The following is a 27577-nucleotide window of genomic DNA, read 5'->3' as shown; positions in this document are numbered from 1 at the left end:
CACAGTAAATTGGTGTCAGGACTGGAAAGAGAAAGTTTGTTTTGGATGCCCAGCACGGTACACTGCCTGTTGGCTTGCTCTTGGTTTTGACTGACCTTCCTTTCCCTTCGAGGCATTCCAAAGTCATCCCTTCTCAAAACACAGCTGTCTGAGTTTCCAGTGCTAACTGTGGGTTTAATTTTCCAGTAGGACAATGACTTAAAGATAAATATGGGTGGAAGAAAATCCATAAATTGGATATATGGATATCCATATACATCCATATATATATGATGAATGGATAAAGAAGATGTGGTAATATATAGCTTCCCTATTGGTTCTGCTGGTAAAGAATCTGCCTGCAGTGCCAGAGACCTGGGCTCGATCCCTAGATTGGGAAGATCCCCTGGAAAAGGGAACGTCTACCCTGTAGTATTCTGGCCTGGAGAATTCCATGGACTGTGTAGTCCATGTGGTTGTATGGAATACTGCTGCTGCTAAGTCGCTTCAGTTGTGGACCCCATAGACGGCAGTCCACCAGGCTTCTCCGTCCATGGGATTTTCCAGGCAAGAACACTGGAGTGGGTTGTCATTGCCTTCTCCAGTGCATGAAAGTGAAAAGTGAAAGTGAAGTCGCTCAGTCGTGTCCGACTCAGCAACCCCATGGACTGCAGCCTACCAGGCTGCTCCGTCCATGGGATTTTCCAGGCAAGAATACTGGAGTGGGGTGCCGTTGCCTTCTCTCTATGGAATACTGCTACTGCTGCTGCTAAGTCACTTCAGTCATTTCCGACTCTGTGCGACCCCACAGACGGCAGCCCAACAGGCTCCCCCGTCCCTGGGGTTCTCCAGGCAAGAACACTGGAGTGGGTTGCCATTTCCTTCTCCAATGCATGAAAGTGAAAAGTGAAAGTGAAGTCGCTCAGTCGTGTCCGACTCTTAGCGACCCCATGGACTGCAGCCTACTAGGCTCCTCCAACCATGGGATTTTCCAGGCAAAAGTACTGGAGTGGGGTGCCATTGCCTTCTCTACTACTCAGCCATAAAATGAATGAAGTTCTGTCATCTGCAGCAACACAGATGGACCTAGAGATCATACTGGCACTGTATTGCATCTTAATCATGTCTCTCATCTGGTGTGTTTTAGCTTTTGACTTTGTTTAGTGAGTTATGGTTTCCATCTTTCTTAAAGGGCCAGTACAGTAAAATTACCTTCCGGACACCTCTCTATCTTGGTGGCGCTCCCAGTGCTTACTGGTTGGTGAGAGCAACAGGGACAAACCGAGGCTTTCAAGGCTGTGTGCAGGCACTCACTGTTAACGGGAAGAGATTGGACCTGAGGCCCTGGCCACTGGGGAAAGCGCTCAGCGGGGCCGATGTGGGTAAGTGGTTGAAAGTGGGAGGTATGCTCCTGTGTGTCGCTTTTCTGCTTTGGGTCAAGGATGGTTAATACAAGCTTCAGGAGGGAGGTGAGCTGACGAGTGAGGTTGGTGCTCTGCAGACCTGATGACTTTGAATCTGAACACCAGGACGTGGTAAATAAGACCACGGGTGCACTGGACCCCCGGTTGTGTCCTGCTGCCGTCTTGGCTTTCTTCCTGAAATGCAGTCTGGTCCAATCTGACGAGGCAACGATAGTTGAGTCCTCCTATCCTTCTTCATCCAGTCCAGTGGAAAAACCAACACAATAACGTGGAAAGATCTTTTGTATACTGTCTGCTTCTAAAAGAAGTGGTCACATTCTAATTTTGACTGCTGTGCCAAATGCATTATTGTAGCCCTCTCATTTACTCCTCATTGGAGAAGGAAATGGCAGCCTACTCCAGTGTTCTTGCCTGGAGAATCCCAGGGATGGAGGAGCCTGATTGGCTGCCGTCTATGGGGTTGCACAGAGTCAGACACGACTGAAGCGACTCAGCAGCAGCATTTACTCCTCACACTGACTCTAGGAAGTAGAAATTATTACTACGTTTATTTTATACAAGAAGGCACTGGGGCTTGTAAAAGTTGAAGAATTTATCCAAAATAGGGCAGAACTAGGTTTGTGGATATTTTTTTCTATTTTCTTTTTCTTTTTTTAATTAAGACTTGATTGAGTAGTTTAAGGTTCACAGCAAAATTGACAGGAAGGTGCAGAGATTTCCTATATGCCCTCTGTCCCCACACATGTATATCCCCTTCCCGCAATATCAACATCCCCCATCAGAGTGTTTCTGGTATGCAGCAAGGTTATTTTATTATACATATATACTATAATTTGCATTTGTTAATCCCAACTTCCAATCCATCCCTCTCCTCCTTGGCAACCACAAGTCTGTGCTCTGTGTCTGTGAATCTGCTTCTGTTTTCTAGATAAGTTCTTGCTTTATATCTTAGAATCCACATCTAAGTGGTATCATATGGTATTTGTCTTTCTCTGACTTACTTCACTTAGTATGATAATCTCTAGATCTATCCATGTTGCTTCAGATGACCGAACTTCACTCTTTTTATGACTGAGTAGTATTCCCTTGTATATGTACATACTGCATCTTCTTTATCTATTCATCTGCCATTGGAGATTTGGGGTTCTTTCTATGTCTTAGCTTTTGTAAGTGATGATGCTATGAACAGAGGAATGCATGTATCTTTTTGGATTATAGTTTTGTCCAGATATATGCCCAAGAGTGGGATTACTCAGTCATACATTAGCTCTATTTTCAGTTTTTTGAAGAACCTCTATACTGTTTTCCATAGTGACTGCACCAATTTACATTCCCACCAGTAGTGAAGGAGGGTTCCCTTTTCTCCACACTCTCTCCAGTGTATTTGTATACATTTTAATGATTGGTCCATTTTTAATTGGGTTGTTTATTTTCTTATTATTGAGCTTTAAGAGTTCTTTATATATTTTGGATACAGTTCTTCATCAGGTGTGTTTTTGCAAATATTTTCTTCCAGTCTGGTTTGTCTTCTCAGTCCCTTGACATTGTCTTTCAGAGAGAAGAAGTTTTTAATTTTAATGAAGTTTATCTTATCAATTATTTCTTTCACAGATTCTGCCTTTGGTGTTATATCTAAAAAGTCATCACCTTACCCAAGGACATCTAGGTTTTCACCCATGTTATCTTCTACGAGTTTTATAATTTAATGTTTACTTTTAGGTCTGTGATCCATTTTAAGTTAATTTTTGCAAAGTTTGTAAGGTCTGTGTCTACATTCATTTGTGTGTGTGTGTGATTGCCCAATTGTTCCAGAACCATTTGTTGAAAAACCTAAGATTGCTTTTAAAGCAATAAGGACATTTATTCCATAACTGAAGGCAGCTGATAGATAATTTTAAGGTTGGTTAGTTCAGTGACTGTTTTAGTCAGTTAGGGCCACCGTAACAAAATACCGTAGACTAGGCAATTTAGACAACAGAAATTCATTTTCTCACAGTTCTGGAGGCTGGAAATTCAGGATCAATATGTTGGCAGGTTTGGTTTCTCCGGAGGCCTCTCTCCTTGGCTTGTTGATGGCCATCTTCTCATGGTGTCTGCATGCGGCCTTCCGTCTGTGCTTGACTCCCCACCAGTCAGATTGGAGTAGGGCTCACTCACATGACTTCATTTAAACCTTAATTGCCTTCCAAAAGGTGGTATCTCCAAATACAGTCCCATTGGGAGTTAGGGCTTCAACCTATGAATTTGGGGAGGACGTGGTTCAGTCCCTCATAGTGACTCAGTAATGTCAGATCTCTGGGTTGGCATCTCCGTGGTTCTCTTGTTTCTCACTCATAATCCCAAGATGGTGCCACAGCTCTGAGCATCACATCCTTGTATGACATTCTAGTGGCAAGATATGGCAAGTCCTTTTCTTGGGTCTCTCTGTTCTCTTCAAGATGTTGTTTTGAAAGAATGCATGATGAATGCCACATTCCTGCAACCTAGGCTCTACTGTCACATTTGGCTGCATTTACTTTACCACATGGGCTTCCCTGGTAGCTCAGCTGGTAAAGAATCTGCCTGCAGTGCAGGAGACCTGGGTTCGATCCCTGGGTTGGGAAGATCCCCTGGAGGAGGGCATGGCAACCCACTCCAGTATTCTTGCCTGGAGAATTCCATGGATAGAGGAGCCTGGCAGGCTGTAGTCCATTGGGTCACAAAGAGTTGGACACGACTGAGCCACTAAGCACGCACGCACACACGCTTCTCCATGTATGATCCTATTCCACCCTCTCTCCATTCCTGCATCAGAGCTATTTGGTACTCATAACTCCAGGTACAGTTGGTTTATTTTGTTTCTTTGTTTTTTAGCTGATTAGCTGAGCACATGTTACTTATAGCCACCATTTGGAATAACTTTATTCTCCTCAAAATAAAAGCTGTGACAAACCTTGACAGCATATTAAAAAGGAAAGACATTACTTTGCCAACAAAGGTCCATATAATCAAAGCTATGGTTTTTCCAGTAGTCATCTACAGATATGAGAGTTGGACCATAAAGAAGGCTGAGTGCCAAAGAATTGATGCTTTGGAACTGTGGTGTTGGAGAAGACTCTTGAGAGTCCCTTGGACTGCAAGGAGATCAAACCAGTCAATCCTAAAGGAAATCAGTCCTGAATATTCATTGGAAGGACTGATGCTGGAGCTGAAGCTCCAATACTTTGGCCACCTGATGGAAAAAGCTGACTTATTAGAGGAGACCCTGATGCTGGGAAAGACTGAAGGCAGGAGGAAAAAGGGACGACAGGGGATGAAATGGTTGAATGGCATCACCGACTCAATGGACATGAGTTTGAGCAATTCTGGGAGATGGTAAAGGACAGGGAAGCCTGGTGTGTTGCAGTCCATGGCGTCACAAAGAGTTGAACATGACTGAAGGACTGTAACAACCTCAAGTTTCCTACAATAGGTGCTATGATTAGCTTTAATGTTTACAGATGAGAGCTGGTGCTTCAGAACAGTTAAGTAACTTGCCTAAGGTCACATAGATGGTAAAGCTGATGAATGGTGACCTCAGCAGTTCTGGCTCAGTGTCTGCCCTCTTAACCACATCTGCCACATCAAAGCCTCCTGAACTGGCTTCAAATTGCTTCCTTCTACTTTTCTCACTCCTAAAGGTGACACCATTGTTAAAACTACAAACGATCAAGTTTACTTGAACGGAAAAGATTACTTCCTTCTTGTTATTCCCTATGTTACTTTTCCCCTCAATTGATCACTTAGTCAAGCAAACAATCAACAGGAATAACTAGAACTATTATAAAGGCACCCACTGTGGTAATGTAGAAACCAGCAGGCCCATCAGAAGTCTCCTGTGGTGTAGAAGGGTCTGAACTCTGAAGGTAGGTTGCTTGGATTTGGTAGATCAAATCCAGGTAGTTAACTGGTTTGGGACTCAGTACCCCATCTTTCAGATTCCCTGGTGGCTCAGATGGTAAAGAGTCTGCCTGCAATATAGGAGACCCAGGTTTGATTGCTGGGTCAAAAAGATACCCTGAGGAAAGGAATGGCCATCCACTCCAGTATTTTTGCCTGGAGAATCCATGGACAGAGGAGCCTGGCGGGCTACAGTCCATGGGGTCACAAAGGTGATACCACTGATACTACAAACAATAGAGTTTACTTGGAAGAAAATGATTAGTCTCTTCTTCTTATTCCCTATGTTACTTTCTCCAACTGAGCCCATCTATAAACATAACTGCCTTATAAGAGTATCTTGTCTGGATGAGTCCTGGTGCATATAGAGTATTAGAATAAAGCCTTGCACATAGCAAATATGTTGTAAATGTTTCCTGTTGTTAATATTATTAATAATAATGTGGCTTCAGTTTATTAATAACAATAATCACAGGGTATAAGTTGTTCCTTCTTTCTTCATTGAACTATCAGGGAAATAGCCCTGAAGGACAGGTCTGGCAATCTCAGGGCTATAGAAACCTCTGACAAGAAGTTAAGAAGTTACAAAGTTGAGCAAGGGCCAATTCCTGACAACGTTTTAAATTCTACAATACCAACCTCTCCATTGAGTGGATAAGCTAGGAGGGTCCACCTTGCAGGCTCTGGGCTCCCTGGGCAGAGCTATAGGCTTATTATTCTATGAATCTTAATTGCAGGCATTGGTCACATGACCTTTTTTTCATTTCTTCCCAGTTTCTTTCTCTGTGATAGAACAGGGCTAGCTATCCTTTCTCACCCTCCATATTTGCTTCCCTTTGAGTGTGTTCTGTTGAAGTCCAAGTTCCTATAAGTTAATGTGGTCTCAGCACAGTGGAGACTGGGCTCTTGTAAACATCGGTAGTTTCTGGTGGAGATGCAGGCTTCCGGAAGAGGGTGAGGACAGTTGCAAGTCATGGCTCCTCCCTCTGATGTCTAACTTGGCATTGCTGTCGTCAACCTCAGTGTTTTCTCTGTCCCACCTCTACCCCCCAACAAACACACTAAACCCATTTCCAGGGGGCCTTTCATTACTCAACCCGTCACACCTCATCGCTTCATTAAATTTTTTCCAGTTAGTGGACTCTCTCTGAACTCACATTTTAGAATAGTCAGCAATCTCAGCAAAATTTTGCAAACTTTGGCCCAGTGTTTTCTTTTATTATTTCCACCCCAAATCTCCAACCTAAACCACCACCACTCACTTTTTCCAATCCCATCTTGGATCCCCACACCCTGCCGTGTCATGCAGCCAACTCCCCAAATTATTTAAGATTCATGAAGTCTGCAGGGGCCGTGGGTCACACTATGGTTTATCACCCTCTGACTCTTTTTTCCACTCAATAAATACTTAAGCTCATGCTTAGTGCTGGTCACAGCTCTAGGTGCTTAGGATAAAGGAGTGAACAAGATAGGATCCCAGCTCATTCCTCCTGTACTTGCCATGCGTGTGTGTGAGTGTGTGTGTGTGTGTGCGCGCGCACGCGCTAAGTTGCTTCAGTTGTGTCCAACTCTGCAACCCCATGGACTGTAGCCTGCCAGGCTCCTCTGTCCATGGGATTCTCCAGGCAAGAATACTCAAGTCAGTTGCCATTTCCTCCTCCAGGAGATGGTCCCGACCCAGGGATCAAACCCGTGTCTCTTATGTCTCCTGCACTGGCAGGCAGGTTTTTTTTTTTTTACCACTAACACCAACTGGGAAGCCTGTATGTGCCATGAGGAGGGACCAAATTAATCAAATAATTATCACTCAACAAATGTAAAACTACAATTTGGAGTCAGTGTTACAAAGGGAAAGTGCAATGCTAATGTATTATGGGCAGATTTATGGGGTAGGGGGTCAAGAAAAGGATTTCTGAGGATGTAATGTGAAGTTGTGGAGAAGGCAATGGCACCCCACTCCAGTACTCTTGCCTGGAAAATCCCATGGGCGGAGGAGTCTGGTAGGCTGCGGTCCATGGGGTCGTTAAGAGTCTGACACGGCTGACCGACTTTACTTTCACTTTTCACTTTCATGCATTGGAGAAGGAAATGGCATCCCACTCCAGTACTCTTGCCTGGAGAATCCCAGGGATGGGGGAGCCTGGCTGGCTTCCATCTGTGGAAGTTGGGATCGCACAGAGTCGGACATGACTGAAGCAACTTAGTAGCAGCAATGTGAAGTTGATATCTCAAGCAAGAGTAGGAGTTAGAAAGCAGAGATGAGAGGGAAGTGCGTTCCAGGCTGAGGAAATGGTCTGTCCCAGTGGGGATGTGTTTGTGGGGGTGTGGATCTCATGATCTAGTTTGTGTTTTGGAAAGATCCCTCTGACTACAGACAGCTTATTGAAAGGGGTCATCCTTAATGGGGGTGCATGTAGGCCAGCTGGGAGCCCATACAGTAGTTCAGATCAGAGATGACGGGTTTTGATCGAGGGTGAGAGGAATGGCAGACTTGTCGGGTCTTTAGCAGAGGAAATAGACAAGCCTCATCACTTGTCTATGAGGGGCAGGGAGGCTGCTCACTGTCCTCGTCTGCTCAGCGTATTCCATTCCGCCCTCTCTTTCCTCCACGAGGACCTCATCTCTCTCCTGCCCCTCACTTCATTATCTTGCATAAACCCACACAACAGCTGGTGAATAGTAGGTGTCGGTGTCAGTTAATTTATGTGTTGGTGCCTATACACATGGTCTTGCGAGAACTCCTTCCTCATGCTCTCAGAGTTGAGAGTTCTCTCTAAAACTAACCTGTTCATCTCCGCTCTGCACCCATCCTTCCCTATATTCCTGGGACCTTGTTGCCAGGATTGTTACTTCTCAATAACCCAAGGTTTCTTAATCTTTTGTGTGTCATGACCCCTTTGGCAGTCTGGTAATGTCCATGGAACTCTTCTCAGAAGGATGTTTTCAAATGCAGAAAATAGTATGCCTGATAAGAAACAATTTTATATTGAAATAAAACTATATAATAAGTTTCATTAGTATAGTGCTGTATGTCTCTTTTTTTAATGAGCACTTTTAAAGAGATTTTTAAATTTTATTTATTTTTGGCTGCGCTGGGTCTTGGTTGCTACTCGCGAGCTTTCTCTAGTTGCGGTGAACGGGGGCAACTCTCTAGCTGTCGTGCACGGCCTTCTCATTGCGGTGGCTTCTCTTGTTGTAGAGCATAGGCTCCAGGATGCACGGGCTCAGTAGCTGTGGGTCATGGACTTAGTTGCTCCCTGGCACGTGGAATATTCCCAGACCAGGGATCAAACCCGTGTACCCTGGATTGGCGGATGGATTCTTAACCACTGAACCACCAGGCAAGTCCCTATATGATTCTTTTTAAAGCATTAGAGATGTGATTCTTCAACGGTGGGTGCAATAACTACCATGCTTTCAAAGGAGTGATGAGCATAAGTGAGATTTTGCAATACCTTCTATAATACCTCCCTGAGCTTCCGGATCCTCTGGGTCCTCTGTTCTCCCTTTGTCTTCTCTGCTGGCTCCTCTCCCTTCCCTGGTGCTGTGGGAGTTCCAGGAGCCCTTCCATCCTGTCTTCTGTCAAAGAGCCCATCTGCTCTTGGTTTCAGGCTCACCCCCAGGTGGCTGCTGTCCCACCAGCCCTCACCTGTGTGCCGGATCTGCCCTGGTGCCCAGCAGCAGACACTTCCACCATCACCTTATGTTTAAAGTGAACAAAAGACAGCTTCTCCTCCACTCCTTGGAAGCCCGGTCCTGTTCCCAGCCTTCCTTATTTCTTTCCTCTTGCCTCTCTCCTTTCCATCTCCCAAGCTAGAAACCCTGAGGTTATGCTGGAGTCTTCTTCCACCTTCAGCCTCCAGAATGAGTTGGCTACTCCTCCTTGCCCTGTGCCTCTTTGATTGTTCCCTTTCTCTCCATTTCCTCTGCCATCAGCCTCTCCAGCCATGGTTTACCTCTCTGAGGGCATTTCTCCTCTTCCCCACCCTCATCCCTCACAATCCATCATGCATACCGTTGCCAACACGGTCTTGCTGAAACACTACTTCCATCAAGTAAATATCTCTGGCTGGCTTTCGAGCCCCCTCCCTGTCAACTCCTACCATAAAAAATAGTTACAAAGCAAATGAGTAAAATAATTGTTCCCGTGTATACCTAAGATAAACCAAGGACCCCACTTCTTCCTGTGGCACCAGCACTTCTCTGAGAAAGACTCCCAGCCCAAGGAGATGGGTGGAGCCAGAGGACCTGTGAGAGTTTGGCTCCCTAAAGCCAAGTCAGCCTCTCTGTGGATGCTGGTGATGTTCTCAGGGCTATGGCTGGAGAAAAAGACCCGGGATCACTTCTATCTGAACTTATAGTGCCCCCCCATACCCCCAGCTGGACTTCCCACCTGGCTGGAGAGCCGTGCTGTCTGGAAGGGCTGTAATGAAATTGTGTTATCAGGTCCTGAAGTTGGTCTCCTCTCCTGGGTACACAGTGTGCCAAGCCCCTCCCCCTCCTCCTGAGGAGGCTTTGGGAGAAGAAAAGACGGGATCAGTTCAACCAACACAGATGACTGATGAGAAAAGGATAAGAGACTCATCCTGCTGAGATGACACAATCATGACATCAGGGCTCTTCATCTCACGAAGTCGGTGGGGGTTGGGGGTGGCAATGTTAGGAGAGGGGGTGAAGGGGGAGGGGGAGAGCTCCAGGCTCCATCGCATCGGAGACTGTGGGATGCCGAGCTGGGCTGCTCACGGCTCAACCACAGATGCACCCCGTTTTCTTCCATCCTGAGAAAACGTGCTTCGGACTCACCTATGTTGTTCTGGGCCAGGCTGTGACCCATCTGCCTAAGTTCTCTCTTATACACAAGGAGAAAAGGAAGAGCAGAGAAGCAGAAGTAAAGCAACCCAGGAAAAGTCAGCTTGTTTTCATTTCATTGGGCTGACTAGGCTTGAAAATGGCCGAGAGTACCTTTTACGGGTGTCTCCAATGTGTATTTGTAAAGAGAACTAAGCCATCTGATGTTGAACCTTTCAGCACTTTTTACTTCTGGTCACCTTCCTGTCCCTCATGAGACTGTAACTGGGGGCTGAGAAATAAGGATTCTGGAACCCCCTGCTAACCCCTGCTCCCTCTCTGCTCCTGTCAGAGGAGTTGACAACCCAGGCAGTTAATAAGCTTCGACAAGGCTGCTTACCTCCCTCTGTGCTTATCTTGCTCACCTCTGCGTTCAGCCAACAAGGCAGGCAGCACTTAAGGTAATTGAGGCCACACAAATAAGAAGGCTTTTTTAACATAAAGCCTCTGCTGACATTGGAGGCATGGAAACACACTCTTGTGGGAACAGCAGCGAGGTGAATTACAGCAGAAACGGCTCTGTCATCCCTGTCAGGGTAGTTTAATATTTGATTTACTGTGTCCACCCTGTTTTAAAGCACCTGTGTGGCTTCTCATAAAGAATAAACCAAAATCAGATTAAAATGAAGGGAAGGGCCCACATCTCCTGAAAGCTGGTTTGCAGTTGTGCAGAGGAGCTGATCAACAGGAGACGGGCATGAGCTGTATTTGTTCAGAATCACACATGGTCGGTCTGGCCAGTCTCAGACAGGTTCACTTGATGAATCAACTTTGTAATTCCTGTTCTGTTTTTAGGGGAGTGCAGCAGTGGGATCTGTGATGAAGCCTCGTGCATCAATGGTGGCACCTGCATGGCAAGCAAAGCCGATTCCTACATTTGCCTCTGTCCCCTGGGCTTTCGAGGTCGACACTGTGAAGACGGTGAGAAAGATGCAAATTGATGGCGATTTCTGTCTGCATCGTTAATTCACCTTGGTGTAATTTTTCATCAATGCATATTTAGCAAGGTTCCACATATTTGTATGGGATTAACGTTGCTTTGTGGGGAGGGATGGGAGAATCTTTTTTTCGAACCAGGTGGAAGTGTCTTCAGATGTCAAAGTGGCAAGCTGGCCAAAAGACAAGTTCATTTTTTGATGTTCTGGGCCGATGCTTTGGTGAGCTCCTCCTGGCCCTCAAATAACTCTGAAAAGCTTATATTTGTGTGGTTTGTGTCAGAATTTGAAGCATTCAGAGATCAGGCTCCTTAGAATATCTGACAGTTTGGAGAAAATGCTGGAAAGCCATACACAGAAACATTAACTCTGTGATGTTTCTTTTTCTTTGTACTGTTCTGCTGAATTATTCTACCTCTCAACACTGTACTGATTATTAATATATATACATATATACATGCACACACGAATACACACAATAATAATGGAAATTTTTAAGAAGATTTTGCGAAGAAGCAGGGATGAAAAAGTTTTATCTTTTCTACCAGTGATTCAGATTTGGCCCTAAGACACCATCATCCTAGAGAAAAGGTTTTTTTTTTTAACACTGTATAATTTCAAATCTCTTGTCACCTCGAAGAGGGTGTTGTGAGTCAGAGTAAGGAAGAGCTGTTCTATTCCATCTTCGTATTTCTGTAGCCTCACATACTAAAGGTTGGTCCTTGTTCTCATCGCTGCAGGTCAGTGGGAGAGGGGTGGCTCTGGTCATTCAGGGATGCCCTCTAGTGGCCCTGCTAGGATCTTAGAATCCTCCATTGATTCCCACATCCAGCCAGTAGGTGAGAAAGCGAGTGGAGGATGGAAGGAAGCTATAGGGGCCAGACCTGGAATGCTGTGTACTATTCCCAACCACATTCCACTGGCCAGAGCTCAGCCACACCACCCACTTCTCTTCAGAGCAGCTGAGAAATATCCTTGAGTTCTATACCCAGAAGGAAAAGAAGATGGCTAGTTCTAGCACGAAGGGGTTTCTAAACCACGCACTTGCTATTTCAGCTTTCACCTTGACCATTCCTCAGTTCAAAGAGTCTCTGAGGTCCTACGCTGCAACCCCCTGGCCTCTGGAGCCCCGGCATTACCTTTCCTTCATGGAATTTGAGATCACGTTTCGGCCGGATTCGGAAGATGGCGTGCTCCTGTACAGCTATGACACGGGCAGCAAAGACTTCCTGTCCATCAACATGGCAGGGGGCCACGTGGAGTTCCGCTTTGACTGTGGCTCTGGGACTGGTGTTCTCAGGTAAGGGCTGAGACTGTCAGGGGCTCTCCTCCTTTCAGTAGCCACTTGGAAGAAAGGTTTGTCTTCAACCAGTTGGCTCTCTTCCTGTCTTCTGTATATAGTTGTCTTTTCTGAAACCTGTCCTGATTAATACAGATGATGTGCTTCCTAGAGATCATGCTTTCCTGGTGGCAAGGTTTCCTTTTCTCAAATAACTACCTAGCAGGTAGCGAATCTCTGCTTCAAACTATGGAAAATGGGCTGGCCTCAGATGGGGGTAAACTGTCTTCCTCTCCACCTGAGATCATGCAACACAATCAGCAGAAACTTCATAAATTGTCAATCAGTACCTTGCTCAGAGCATCACTTGGTGAGCACTTGGCAAATACATAACAACTAGTTGAAAAAGTAGGGATTTACCAGGTGGAGCTAGTGCTACAGAACCCGCCTGCCAATGCACAAGACTTAAGAGACACAGGTTTGATCAGGAAGGTCAGGAAGGTCCCCTGGAGAAGGAAATGACAACCCACTGCAGTATTCTTGCCTGGGAAATCCCATGGACAGAGGAGCCTGGTGGGCTACAATCCACAGGGTTGCAGAGAGCAGACAAGACTGAAGTGACGTTGCATGCATGCAATAGAAATGTAATGAACAGAAATGTCCTTGGTGGCCTCACATTCTTTTTTCCTCTTTGGCCATTGGAAATGGGGTGTATCACAGCCACATTCACATAGAAACATTAAATCATTATTCATCTGCCCTGTTTCCCACAAATGTTCTATTGGCAAAAGCTTACCAGGTCATTTCCACGTCATTTCCATTAGATTAAGAGGACTTCAAAGGGACACCACCTTCCTCACCAGCCTTGAGTGAACACAGTGCCATTATTATACATGCTCACATGCGAATAAATGCATAACTCACATAATCATGGTGTGACATGATGTCACCTAAAATATCACTGATCGATTATCAATCGATTGGGGTGGTCTTACTTTAAATTGTAACTTTCCTCTTGCATCATTTCTTTGATGGCAACTAGTTATTTGGCATGGCTCTTACCATTCTTCATATAAAGAAGCAGACAGAGAATCACCAGTGATCGCAAGGACACTTCCCTGACCAGTGTGCTCAAAAAGGCTGTGTGATGACTGATTTCAATGGCATGGAGTAACTAAGTGCTTCTAAAGGGCTTGCTAGCGTCTGTGGACTTGGTTCTGGGTTATCAAAACTTTCCCTCTGTTACCTAGTCCTGTTCGTCAACTCAGCAGATCGATTGTTCTCATAGAAAGTGGCAGGATCTCTGAAGCCCTCAGAGCCTGCAGTTGGAGGTGCCGGTGTTTTTCTTATTTGTTTGTTTCCCTCTTCTAACTGTGTTGCTCCCATGGGAGTTTTTACCTTCCAGCCGGAGGCCTGCTGATCTAATGCACACACGCTTCTTGTTCCTACATTTAGAGAATTCTCCTCTTTTGAAACTCACTAGGGTGTTTTGTTCAACAGTGCCCTGCTGCAGGAAATTGGTTAGTCTTTGTTGTTGTTTTAAAGGAAGTTGTGGGCTGTATTCAGTCACAATTTATATTGCTAGACTGTCATCTCTAGAAAGAATTCTTTGTGAGATGTTACAGTCATGAAGTGAAAGTGAGTCGCTCAGTCGTGCCTGACTCTTTGTGACCCTAGAATTCTCTAGGCCAGAATACTGGAGTAAGTAGCCTTTTTTCTTCTCCAAGGGATCTTCCCAATCCAGGGATCGAACCCGGATCTCCCACATTGCAGGCGGATTCTTTACCAGCTGAGCCACCAGGGAAGCCATGGTTGCCCTTAACCGCTGTTATCATTTTTCCTGACTGATGGAAAGTGCTTATTGCCTTAGGTTTCAACAGTTCTTTAAAAGTACAGTTCATTCTTGTCCTTAAGGTTGAATTCCTACACATCAGTTTAACACCTCCCACCTTGGGGAATGGACAAATATTTTTGTGTCTCTGGTTATGCAGGAACATCCTGTGTCTCAAGACAACTTTGGTGGGTATTTAATTGATTCAATTTACATATGATTATGCAAAACAGCCTAAACAACTCACTTAGAACAATTTGTCAAGTCAAGAAAGGAAGAAGACACCTTGAATATCACCTTGTACTTTCAAATGGCTCTTTTCCTGGGTAAGGAATGACTGGAAGGGTCTGGAGAGGGTTGTGGCTCATCAGCCTTCCTCCTGAACAAATTGCCCCCTGCTCCCTGCACATCTGCAGTAGCAGCTCCAGCTGCGGGGTCACAGACACGTGGAACCTTAGAAATCCAGCATTTCTCTCTTTCATAATTCGGTGCCTATTTTTGATAAGAGTTATTTAAAATTTTTTTTAAAACATAAGTTATTCCTTCGCTGCTTGTCAGGAAAGGTGCCTGGAAAAAAAAAATCTTTAGCATTAGGTGTGATGAAAAAGAAGCAAGAACTCAGAGTAACCATCATCTGCTCCCCTGGGCCACCCCTCTGCAGTGTAACTGACAACACCCATCACGGTTAATGTTTCAGGTGGCCCTTTGGAAAATGTTTATTTTAAAAACCATTTCCAGTACTTCCTGCTTCATTAAGACAATTCAGTGAAAGCCTGAGCTACAGGAAGCCGTGGAGTTGGCCACATCATTTTAACTTTAGGCAGAGGATAAGGTGGTCTAATTTATGATGAACTTGATTCAAAAATCGAGACAATTGAAATGAGCTCATGATGGCAGTGATCAATATCCCTGTGCTGAGGGAGGCAGTGTATTGACAGGGAATGACCTCTACAGGACAAGAACAGGCTCAGATGCTGTTAGTTATTATGGAGATGGGCTGCTGAATGAGGTCTTTATTGCATATTGATTGAGCCAAGGTGATTAAATTCTAATTGCTAAGAACAAATGGCAGAAGCATTTGCCAGAGCGAAAAATCAAGTGAGGGGTGGAGACCTTTCAGTGATTGCGCCCACTGGTATTCCTGGTGGGCTTCCAAAAACGATCCAGGACCACAGAATAATTGGGAGCGTCAGAGAAGGCCAGGAACTATATATACATCTTTAGGGACACAAATGCAGTAATTATACTCTTTTTACACACCTCACTGTGAAATATAATATGTAAAAATCTTACAATATCATTTAAACTTCAAGTGCTTCCATCTTGAATTAATAATTGAATTTTTAAAGTACTTTTAATTTTTTTCACAATATCAGACAATGCGGAATCTGCCTCCCAAATATTTTATTATGAAACACTTCAAACATATAGCAAAGGTGAAAGAATTGTGCAATAAACCTTAGACCCACCACCTACTGTCTACAGTTAGCATTCTGCTGGAGTTACTTTATCATGTGTCTGTTCATTCTTATATTCCCCCATCCATCCATCTTATTTTTTATGCCTTTCAAAGGATGCTACAGACATCATTACATCAAGGAATCTGCTTTACATCATAGCCTATATAGTTTTCTCTTCTTCAAAGATTTCGTGCAACTCTGGTCATATTTTACCCCCTCATCTTGAAAACCAGCCTAATCCTACCCCCATTTCATACTTGTGATAAGGAATAAGTAAAATGATAAGTGAGATAGTCCTCCCATGAAGGAGTCCAGTAAATGGAGCTAGCCCTGCTGTGTTTTATGAGGGGGAATGAGGCTCTTCTCTTTGCTGGACAGGACGAGGTGCTGAAGGTGGGAACACTCCATCAGAGCCAGATTGGTGGACATTATCTGCAACGCCAGTGATGCTAACCCAGGTTCAGTTTCCTTCCTTCAACAGGAGTGAAGAGCCCCTCACCCTGGGCCACTGGCACGAGCTGCGTGTGTCCCGCACAGCAAAGAATGGCATCTTGCAGGTGGATAAGCAGAAGGCGGTGGAGGGGATGGCAGAGGTAAGAAGGACATCTGCTCCTTATGACTCGTGTGAGTGGGGTTACTGTTTCCTTCCTGTCCTGGAGACAAAAGCATCAGCACAGTGGTTAATACATGGACTCTGGTGCCATTTCACCTGAGTTAACACCCGAGCTTCCCACTGGACGAGCTCCTTAGCTTTGCAGTTCCTCAACTGGGAATGGGATTGATAATAGTAGGGGCCTTCATAGGGGAGTGAGCTAATACCAGTGTCACTTACAGAACTGCCCACCTGCTCCATGCCTCCCTGCCAACCCATAGCTTTGTTCACATTGCTATACAAGGTAGATCAGAACACAGCTCCAAAGCAGAGCCAGTGAGGGGGGTGGGGGTGTGATCACACATCTGACAAGAACAAAGACTCTGAAACCAGACACCTAGGGTTCAAAATCTAGCTCCATTCCTTATCAATGATGTGAGCTCAGACCAGTCTAATCACTTGATCTCCAAAGATGGTGATCTTGGGTGATCTTGATTTTTTTTTGCATCTAAAAAAATAGGGTAATCGTGATAATAATAGCACTGCATTATAGGGTTGTGAGAATTAGAATAACTGTATTTCTCAAATACCACAGAACCCGGCATATGATCAGTGTTGTGTAGCTTTACTTATTATTATTTCTAATAGTGTACTCAGTTCAGTTCAGTCATTCAGTCATGTCCAACTCTTTGTGACCCTATGTACTACAGCACACCAGGCTTTCCTGACCTTCACCAACTCCTGAAGCCTGCTCAAACTCATGCCCATCGAGTCCATGATGCCATCCAACCATCTCATCCTCTGTCATCCTCTTCTCCTCCTGCCTTTAATCTTTCCCAGCATCAGGGTCTTTTCAAATGAGTCAGCCCTTCGCATCAGGTGGCCGAAGTATTGGAGTTTCAGCTTCAGCATCGGTCCTTCTAATGAATATTCAGGACTGATTTCCTTTAGGATGGACTGATTGGATCTCCTTGCAGTCCAAGGGACTCTCAAGTCTTCTCCAACACCACAGCTCAAAAGCACCAATTCTTCGGTGCTCAGCTTTCTTTATAGTCCAACTCTTATATCCATACATGACTACTAGAAAAATCATAGCTTTGACTAAACAGACTTTTATTGGCAAAGTAATGTCTCTGCTTTTTGATATGCTGTCTAGGTTGGTCATAGCTTTTCTTTCAAGGGGCAAGTGTCTTTTAATTTCATGGCTGCAGTCACCATCTGCAGGGATTTTGGAGCTCAAGAAAATAAAGTCTGTCACAGTTTCCATTGTTTCCCCATCTATTTGCCATGAAGTGATGGGACCAGATGCCATGATCTTAGTTTTCAGAATGTTGAGTTTTAAGCCAGCTTTTAAACCCTCCTCTTTCACTTTCATCAAGAGACTCTAGTTCTTTTTTGCTTTCTGCCATGAGGGTGGTGTCTTCTGCATATCTAAAGTTATTGATATTTCTCCTGGCAATCTTGATTCTAGCTTGTGCTTCATCCAGCTCGTCTTTTCATGTGATATACTCTGCATATAAGTTAAATAAGCAAGGTGACAATATACAGCCTTGACATACTCCTTTCCCTATTTGGAACCAGTCTGTTGTTCCATGTCCAGTTCTAACTGTTGCTTCTTGACCTGCATATAGATTTCTCAGGAGGCAGGTAAGGTGGTCTGGTATTCCCATCTCTTTAAGAATTTTCCACAGTTTGTTGTGATTCACACAGACAAAGGCTTTGGCGTAGTCAATAAAGCAGAAGTAGATGTTTTTCTGGAACCCTCTTGCTTTTTCAATGATCTAGTGAATGTTGGCAGTTTGATCTCTGGTTCCTCTGCCTTTTCTAAATCCAGTTTGAACATCTGGAGGTTCTCTGTTCACATACTGTTGAAGCCTGTCTCGGAGAATTTTGGGCATTACTTTGCTAGCATGTGAGATGAGTGCAATTGTGCAGTAGTTTGAGCATTCTTTGGCATTGCCTTTCTTTGGTACTCGAATGAAAACTGACCTTTTCCAGTCCTATGGCCACTGCTGAGTTTTCCAAATTTGTTGGCATATTGAGTACAGCACTTTAACAGAATCATCTTTTAGGATCTGAAATAGCTTAACTGGAATTCCATCGCCTCCACTAGCTTTGTTTGTGGTGATGTTTCCTAAGACCCATTTGACTTTGCATTTCAGGATGTCTGGCTCCAGGTGAGTGATCACACCATCCTGGTTATCCGGGTCATGAAGATCATTTTGGTACAGTTCTTCTGTGTATTCTTGCCGTGTCTTCTTAATATCGTCTGCTTCTGTTAGGTCCATACCATTTCTGTCCTTTATTGTGCCCATCTTTGCATGAAATGTTCCCTTGGTATCTCTAATTTTCTCGAAGAGCTCTCTAGTCTTTCCCATTCTATTGTTTTCCTCTATTTCTTTCCAATGATCACTGAAGAAGGCTTTCTTATCTCCTTGCTATTCTTCGGAACTCTGCATTCAAATGAGTATATCTTTCCTTTTCTCCTTTGCCTTCTGCTTCTCTTCTCTCAGCTATTTGTAAGGCCTCCTCAGACAATCTTTTTGCCATTTTGCATTTCTTTTTCTTGGGGATGGTCTTGATCACTGCTTCCTGTACAATGTCACAAACCTCTGTCCATAGTTCTCAGGCACTCTGTCTATCAGATCTAATCCCTTGAATCTGTGTGTCATTCCCACTGTATAATTATAAGGGATTTGACTTAGGTCATACCCAAATGGTCTAGTGGTTTCCCCACTTTATTCAATTTAAGTCTGAATTTGGCAATAAGGCAAATTTAAGTCTGAATTTTGGCAAACTAGCATGACCTCAACAGTTCAGAATTTCCACTCAGGTTTATAACTTTCATCCATGTTTTTATTTCCAAGGTCATGTCTGAAGGAAAATGGCATTTTTAAGGACAGCTAAGAGACATTTGTTTTAAATTACAACGTACTAACATTCTGTACACACATGAAATTTACAGACCCCTAAAAACAGAGGAGACCTCAGATTTGCCAGGATTTTAATTACAACAGTCTTCATTGTGTGCATCACAGATTTAAAGAAGGTATTGATGAATGTGACTGTTCTGATAAGAAAATGAATTGATAGGAAAAGAAGAAAGGGAAAGAAAAGGGACTCTTGGTGGGGAAGATCTTGGTTGAGGAGGGGAATAAAAAGGGAACTTATCAGGAAGGCAGCTTCAGGGACGACAGTGGTGGAAGGTCCTGTGAGAATCAAGGGCCTCCTTAGGAATCAGAAAAATCCCAACCTGGGCTCTGCTTCAAGAGGCAAGTACCCTAGAAAATGTCCCATATATATTAGGAAGGAAGGAAAGATGGAAAGAAGGAAGAAAGAGAAAGTAGGGAGGAAGGAAAGAAAATGTATAAAGAAAAACGGATTTTAAAGCAAGAATGGGATTCACTTTCATACAGTCCAGAAAACAGCTGATTTTAGTCCTAGACAGAATTAGAAGCTCACAGGTGTAGATCTGACTGTGTGTTGACTTAATAATATAAATTCACAAAAGCACTGTATCACTCTAGGTCTTAGTTACCAACATCTGTACAACAGTAACACAAACAGGATGGGCGTGTTTGTAAATAGTAGGGTTAAGGCCTTTGATTATAAATAAGGAACTATTTGGGACACAGTATTTACCCTTGAGATCCTGTAGTGAAGAGACAGCACAAGGGTAGAAACCACACACCTCAGGTTCTGTTACTGCCATACCAGGACTGGTAGAACCAGCATCCTCTTTATCGGCTTTTTGAATGGATGGAGCTGCCCACCTGGAAAGCAGTGTAAGCAGGTAGGAGGGAAGGCGTGGCTGTTCTGTGTGCATCTCTGGGTGGTTCTTGGGAGGCCTCCCTGAGACCAGAGTGGGAAGACCCATGCTTGATCTCGGTGAGTTAAACCTTAATCAGATCACCCCCCGGGGTCTCTGCCCCGCAGCTGTTATACCCTGTTCAAAGGCTTGGTCAATGGGGATAGTGGTCTTAGAGCTTAGAGAAGGAGGGGGACAGGGGTTACAGGATACGCTGGAGGCTAAGCCAGCCCCTAAGTGTCCAAACCACACCCGACATCACGTTGCTCAGCTGGCTGCACTGAGAAACACCCACAGCCCAGGATGAGTCAAGCTGTGCAAACTCAAAGGGGCAGTGCTCCCAGGGCTTCAGAAAACCCATCAGGGGGTTTACTCAGGTTTTCCAGCCACTCTCAGCTTAACGAAAGTGGTGGATCCAGGCACTGAGCGCCTCACTTTGGTGGGTCTGTTTGCTTCCCTCCTGTGGTCCCGCTGCAGCCCCGCCTTTTGTCCACTTCAGGCGGTGGTGGCAGAGGCGTGGGGGGCAGGGGGCAGGGGGAGGACTTTGATGAGGAGCCAAAAGAGATTTCTGTCACCCCACAAGACCCCACCCAGTTTGCCTGACACAACCAAGAAACTCCCAAGTTTTTTTAAAACAGCCTGCTTCTCTGAAGTCCCTTTGACCTTGCAGCCCTCCTCCTTTCTTCCTAGTTTTTTATTTTAAAGACATGATGACGATGGGTCTCTGTGGGTGTGTCCTGACAGCTCCTGCCTGGTTCCCTAATCCACAAGGATTCCTGAAATTGCCTCTGATGATTCCTTGCATCCCCATTCATTAAATAAGAACCCTCAAAGCTGCCTGAAGGTTATTGACAGAAGGCAGTTCAGCCTGTCTACTACGAGACCTCTCTGCTGTTACCTGGCTGGACTCAGCCACTCCGAGCGCTCCCCTAGATGGAGCATCCTCCTCTCTGCTCCCCTGTCTCCTCTTCTCTACCCCGACTGGACCCCAAATCCATTCTCCTCCCTCTGGCCAGTGATAGTCCTAAAATACAGATCTGATTACTCTCTTCCTGAAAACTCGTTGTTCTTTTGGTGAAGTGTAAGTTTCTATCCATGTGTGATGTGGTCCCTCCTTGCCTTTGCCTGATACCCAACATGCCCTCCAAGCTCTGACTCCAGCCAGTTTCTGAGACTCAGTTTTGACTCTTCCTGCTTCACCTCCCACTCCCTAATTCTGGAGCAGAGTATGAGATGCCCTATCCCTGCCAGGCGCCCCCATGGTCACGGGGCTTATCTTACCTGCCCGTTTACTGGTCTGTGTTGCCCCACAGTGTAAGCCCCTGGAGGGAGGGACCTGGGCTTTCTTATTTACTGTGGTTTGTGCACCACTTAGTACCTGGGACATGGTAGGTACCTAATAGTATTTGTTAAATAATTGAATCTGGTTACACTTTGTATTTCTTTTGACCATAAATCAAAGGAAACAATAACTTATGTTACCCCAAATGTGTTCATTCCCAGAGGTCTCAAATTTACATGTTATCTTAGGGCATTTTAACATTTTGCTTAAGATGGTTGAAGGAGTTTAGACATTAAATCTCACACACAGCTTGTTATCTAGCCCAGCCGTTGGGTTTAGGCTGTTGAAATGACCAGAAGCAGGAGAAGCCTTTGGGGATTGACAGTAGGGATCTCTAAGAATCTGGAAGGAATTTCTCTGCCCTTTGTATATGATAACAAGGAATGCCTTCCACTCACCATGCTTTCCCTTTCTCTTGGCTTAAAGAAATTCTGTCTTTACCGTTAGTGAATATATCAATAAGTCCTGTACTAGAATTTGGATCATGTATCCAAATCTAAGCAAAGTGCTAAACCAGTGGGATCTCAGTGCCAGGAGAGGCTCAGGCACACGTGCGCCCCAAATAACAGCAGCTTATAATGAGGGGTTATTTCTCATCCACATTACATGTCCATCAACAGTCAGCTGCAGCCTTAATCTGAGACCCAGGCTGAAGGAATAACAGTGATCCCCAACGTTTTTGGCACCAGGGTCCACTTTCAAGGAAGACAGTTTTTCCACGGAAGAGGGGTGGGAGGGTAGGGATGGTTTCAAGATTATTCAAGCACCTTACATTTAGTGTGCACTTTATTTCTATTATTATTACATCAGCTCCATCTCAGATCATCAGGCATTAGATCCTAGAAGTTGGGGACCTCTGGAAATAGGGGTAGAGGAACAGGGCATAGTGAACCACTCCTGGCTCTGAAAGACTCTGCCCAGAAATGATTCATTTCTCACCTGCTCATGTTTTGTTGACCAAAGCAAGTTACATGGCCCCACTTGAGACTGACAGGTTAGAGGTAGCCTTCCTGCAGGGAGAGAGTGACACTGATGATGTAGTGGTCTACCATATTCGCTTGCATTTTCTGGATGATGAATCTCAGAAATGTCCAGAAATTTACAAAAAATCAAAAAGGTGGTAAGCAGCAATGAAAAACAAGACAAAGGTTGGGCCAATATGTATAAAAATTATCATGATGAGTCTTGAGACTGCCTCAGCCATTTGTTCCCTAACAGGGAACCAGAGGCACAGTTGGTTATACCGTGTTTTGTTTTTAATCTGTTGGCAGGGAGGCTTCACCCAGATTAAGTGCAACTCGGACATTTTCATCGGTGGGGTCCCCAATTACGATAATGTGAAGAAGAACTCGGGCATCCTCAAGCCATTCAGTGGGAGCATCCAGAAGGTACAGGCTACCCTTCCTCACGTGCATGGTGTGAATTTGACTACCGACAATGGAATCGAGAACTGTGATCAGTGCAAACTGCTATACCCAAGAAAGAAACCATGAGGAAGTTTTTAACATTTTTAAAATTATGTTTTTTAATTCTCGGAGCATACCTGGTTTCCAGCCCCGCTTTCTTATAGCATCTGCTCCCAGCTGTGCCCAGCGGACATCTCATGAATGCAACTAATGAAGATGAATTTTTACAATAGATCTACTTAGAATATCCTGGTATTGTTGAGGGGGCAGTTGGACCAGGTCACTGCAGACACTTGTCAAAAAGGGAAGGCAATGGATAGAGTCTCATAGTGACTCCTGCTTCTCTTTGGGGTCACTTGGCTTTTTGCTCAAGGCAAGACCCAATTGTTTTTGCTGCCTCCACTTCCATCCCCACCACCCTGTTTTAATGGTTGTTCATCAATCATGTAACCCAACTCTTAAGAGCACAGATTAGAGTCCTTCCATAGGTTTGAGAAAAAAAATCCACTCAGCTAGTAAGAGACAGGACACTGACCCCATTCATATCTGTCACATGTTCCTTCTCTTGGGGCTGCCTGTGATCTCTCTGGTCATGAGATTATGTTCTGTCTACAACAGACATGTAAGTTGACCCACCAACCCAGAGTCCAGGACCAGTAAACATGGGGAAAAAAGGATTTGAAGAAAAACACATCCGGTTCCTGGATGTCAGCCAAGTCCTATTTCTCTTGGCAACCAGTGAAGGAATGGGGGCCACCAATCCCTGAGGGGGATCTGAGGCAAAGTACGGGAGGCGCTAAGGTGGTGGAGGGGCAGTGAGAGGAGGTCCTCTCAAGGATGTGCACAGCTGGGCTCTGAGAAGGGCCCCAGGGACTCTGTCCTTCTCTGTGTCCCAGTGTGGGGCCCAGAAAAGGGACCCAGTCAATTTTTCCTCGCCCTGCTGTGCTTCCCTTTGCTGCTGAACTGTGAGGTCAGTGTCACCTCAGTTCAGACTGTTGTCCCCCACCGTGAGTGGGACTGGCCATGTGAAATCATGGGTTTGAAATTCTACCTTAGGAGGTAAGCTGAGCTGCTGAGAGGCTTCATCTTCCTTCTGAACATGTCAGGCTTTGCTCTCTTCACACAACACACACAAGCCTTTCCTCCTTACTTCCTGGAAAAGCCCCCTCCCCTCCCAGTGACCCGGTCAGTAAGCGAAAGTGAAAGTGTTAGTCGCTCAATTGTGTCCCGACTCTTTGTGACCTCATGGACTGTGGCCTGCCAGGCTCCTCTGTCCATGGAATTCTCCAGGCAAGAATAGTGGAGTGGGTAGCCATTCCCTTCTTCAGGGGATCTTCCAACCCAGGGATCAAACCCAGGTCTCCCACCTTGCAGGCAGATTCTTTACCATCTGAGCCACTATGGAAGCCCCAGCCCAGTCATGGCACTTGACTCAGTTTCTCGTGACTCGGTTTTACAGTCGTCACTCACAGCAAGAAAGGGGGAGCGTTCATGACTCGGTTTTACAGTCGTCACTCACAGCAAGAAAGGGAGAGCGTGTGGAAAGTTTCCGGCTCTTTGGTAGATTTTGAGTGGCATGCCTGGAGGAAGGTTTTCTCCCAGCTTTCCTGACTCTCCAAAAACTAGACAAACCTATGGAAACATGAATGAGTGGCCAGAAGTACCCTTGCTAACCTCTTAGGATCCCCTGCACGCTGGAGGTTACCCTAGAAGCTCTCTCTGTCTGAGTTCTGTGAAGCCTGAAGAACCCTGAAACACCCACAGCTCAGGGCCAACGCACACTTCGTTTATTTGGAGTCGGGGAGCCCAGTGACCTCACTCTATAATTAATCAGTTTCACTAAAGCCCCATTACAGGGAAGAGGGGTGAGAGCAAAGAGCCGTCTGTCCTGGTTAATGTGCACAGCAGCGCTGAGAATGTGACCTGAGTTTCACTCCGGGGAAGAGGATGTGGAGAGGTGGGGATTCCGGAGTGCTGGGGAAGGAGGAAGCAGGAGGGAGGGGGGCAGTTGGGGAGACTGAGTTGATAGAGCTGGAGGAGGCTGCAGAGAATACCAGCCAGGAAGACACAGCAGTACATTTCCACCACCTCCAGACTCTATCACCGCCCCCGGCCCCACCTTGGATTCCTGCCTCTGTGACATTTTGTGTTGTATTCTTCCTTACTCTGCTTTTTAGCCGCATGTCTCAGCCTTGGCTGCATCTTGGAATCGCCTGGAATGTTTCTTTAAACTTGCCGGTGACTCAGTTTCACCCACAGAAATTCTGGTTCACTTGATCTGGGTGGGGCTTGGGCATGAGTATATTTCTTAACACCCTCACCTCCCATGATTCCAATATACAGCATTAGAAACCAAATTTTGTAGTAATTGATTCTTCTTTATGATTGCTCTGAGTGTCCAGGTTTTCCAGAACCAGAGGAAGCTGCTTGTTTAGTCTTGTACATGATGCAGATTCTCCCAAGCACCAAATGTAGTTACTTCCATTCCTGCATCATTCACAGAACTCCGAAAGTAGTAACCAGACTTTCTCTGTTTATTTTTAAAGCTCCCCCCTACCCCAGGCATAGTTCAGGTTGGTGTGCTGAGGGAAGCTGTAGAAGACTCTAGAGCTGATTTCTGAATCCCTGAATTGCTTTATGTTTTCTTTTCTAAGATCGTCCTGAATGACCGGACCATCCACGTGAAGCATGACTTCATGTGGGGCGTGAACGTGGAGAATGCAGCCCACCCCTGCGTGGGGTCCCCCTGTGCCCATGGGGGCAGCTGCCGACCCAGGAAGGAGGGCTATGAGTGTGACTGCCCCTTGGGCTTCGAGGGGCTGCACTGCCAGAAAGGTATACTCTGTGTGTGTGTGTGCATGCACACACTTCTGCTTCCTGGAGCAGAGGGAATGGACACACTGTTTGGGAGACTGCCACTCTTAAAGGACTAGTTGATTACCCTGAGACAGCCATACTGTTTATTTTTATTAACGATGTCAACAGCATATTAGATGATTCTTTACCAGCTGAGTCACCAGGGAAACCCAGATGATTAATTATATTTTTATATATATATATATATATAAACTACTTTAACTATTTAATAAGAATTAAAATGCTGAAATACTTCTGTAAACAGTAAGTAAATAGCTCCCCATCACAGCTACTATGGCTCCTTCTCTGAGAATTGCCCCATGGTCTAGAATCAAAGGGTTAATTCATAATACTGGATGGGGGGCGGTTTCCAGGACCCCTGATCTGAGCCTCTCCCAGAGCCTATCCTGACAGGTGAATGCCTGGGCTTTATAGACTGATAAATATTTTTACAAAATATTTTTGACTCCTACCTGTGAATGTACAAAGGGAACTCTTGCCAAATATGGCATAATATGAATTGTGCATTAATTGCTACAAGCTAGAATATGAACAACCTTCTGCAGACTGCTGTTTTCCATGCTGTATGTTTCCTCTGTACCTCAGTTTCTTCATCTGTAAAATGAGAATAATACAGAGATATTGTTTAACTCAGAGAATGGTAGTGTAGATTACATAAGGCAATGTGTATTCCTTAGAAGAGGAATGAGGCAGAACTCATATTTCTCAGAAGAATACCTAGTAAGTAACAATAGCACCCATTATCCATTATCTGATGCTGAAGCTGAAGCTGCAGTACTTAGGCCACCTGATTCGAAGAGCCAACTCACTGGAAAAGACCTGATGCTGGGGAAGACTGAGGGCAGGAAGAGAAGGGGGTGACAGAGGATGAGACAGTTGGATGGCATCACCAACTCCATGGACCTGAGTTTGAGCAAGCTCTGGGAGATGGTGAAGGACAGGGAAGCCTGGCGTGCCGCAATCCATGGGGTCACAAAGAGGTGAACATGACTGAGCGACTGAAAAACAACAAGCCATTATTATTCTTGGTGAGAAAAATAAAATCCACCAGCAGGTGCTGTGAGCACTTAACTTCCAACTTGCCTTTGTCTGAAAGCAGAGCAGATCCCAGATTGCAGGTCCTGCTGGACTGTTTTCCACGCCTGCTCAAGGGAGGCAGAGGCCAGGGTGGGGTCTGGAAGAGGCCCACGTCGTGCAGCTGCATCATGGTGAGCCACATGGACCTTCTTTTTGGAATGTCGGGGAGGCCTCACCTCTCCAGGAACTAATAAAAAAGGTATACAGGCCTGAAGGCAAGAAGGCAGCAGTCCTAAGTGAAGCACTGCTGTCTCTCTCTTTCCTGTTTTTTTCCCCCAGGTTTTTGATTGTTCTCAGAAGTAGGGCTTAGAGGAAAACTGAAGACTACAGGTAGATATTTCAGTATATGGAGTGCTAGGAGAAGTTGTTTTGCTGCAGTCTTGGAAAATATGAAAGATGCCAATTAGCCAGTTGGAAGATTAAGTAGTAGTATATTGAAATGAGTTTTGAAACCCTCACGGCAAATCATATGAAATAAGTTTACAAATGTATCTCACTCTAGTGATGAACCCCTAAAGAAGAGGAACTGAGCCATTTGTGAATGATCCTGATTATAAAGCTAACAAGGAAATCACTGTTTAGCTAACAGCAGGTACTTGGAGAGATTTAGCTCAAGAGTGGCCTGTTCATTCAGAAAATTGGATCTAGATTTCACACATCAGTGTTTGACTCTCCTAAGTCTCCAATTTTACCACAGGCAAATGCAAGCTTGCTCCTGCCTTAGATGCTAACACTAAGGGTCAATATATAAAGTCCAGGATTAAATGAACATTTAGCTTCTGGAATTAAATAGAAAGGAAA

General features: G+C 45.0%; 1 protein-coding gene across 2 annotated transcripts in view; it reads left to right on the top strand.

The window, feature by feature from the left end:
• The window catches only part of EGFLAM (EGF like, fibronectin type III and laminin G domains), a 193776-nt gene that overhangs the window by 141978 nt on the left and 24221 nt on the right, over nt 1-27577 (top strand). For both annotated transcript variants that reach the window (XM_027520064.1, XM_027520065.1), the window contains 6 exons: nt 1172-1361; nt 10965-11090; nt 12161-12404; nt 16156-16267; nt 22688-22804; nt 25477-25657. In XM_027520064.1, the coding sequence (XP_027375865.1) occupies nt 1172-1361; nt 10965-11090; nt 12161-12404; nt 16156-16267; nt 22688-22804; nt 25477-25657 (970 nt within the window). The remainder of the gene's footprint in view (nt 1-1171; nt 1362-10964; nt 11091-12160; nt 12405-16155; nt 16268-22687; nt 22805-25476; nt 25658-27577) is intronic.

The sequence above is a fragment of the Bos indicus x Bos taurus genome, chromosome 20, assembly GCF_003369695.1.
Source record: "Bos indicus x Bos taurus breed Angus x Brahman F1 hybrid chromosome 20, Bos_hybrid_MaternalHap_v2.0, whole genome shotgun sequence".
NCBI lineage: Eukaryota > Metazoa > Chordata > Mammalia > Artiodactyla > Bovidae > Bos > Bos indicus x Bos taurus.
The sequence above is the reverse complement of the archived record's forward strand: the minus strand, read 5'-3'. Positions and strand labels throughout refer to the sequence as shown.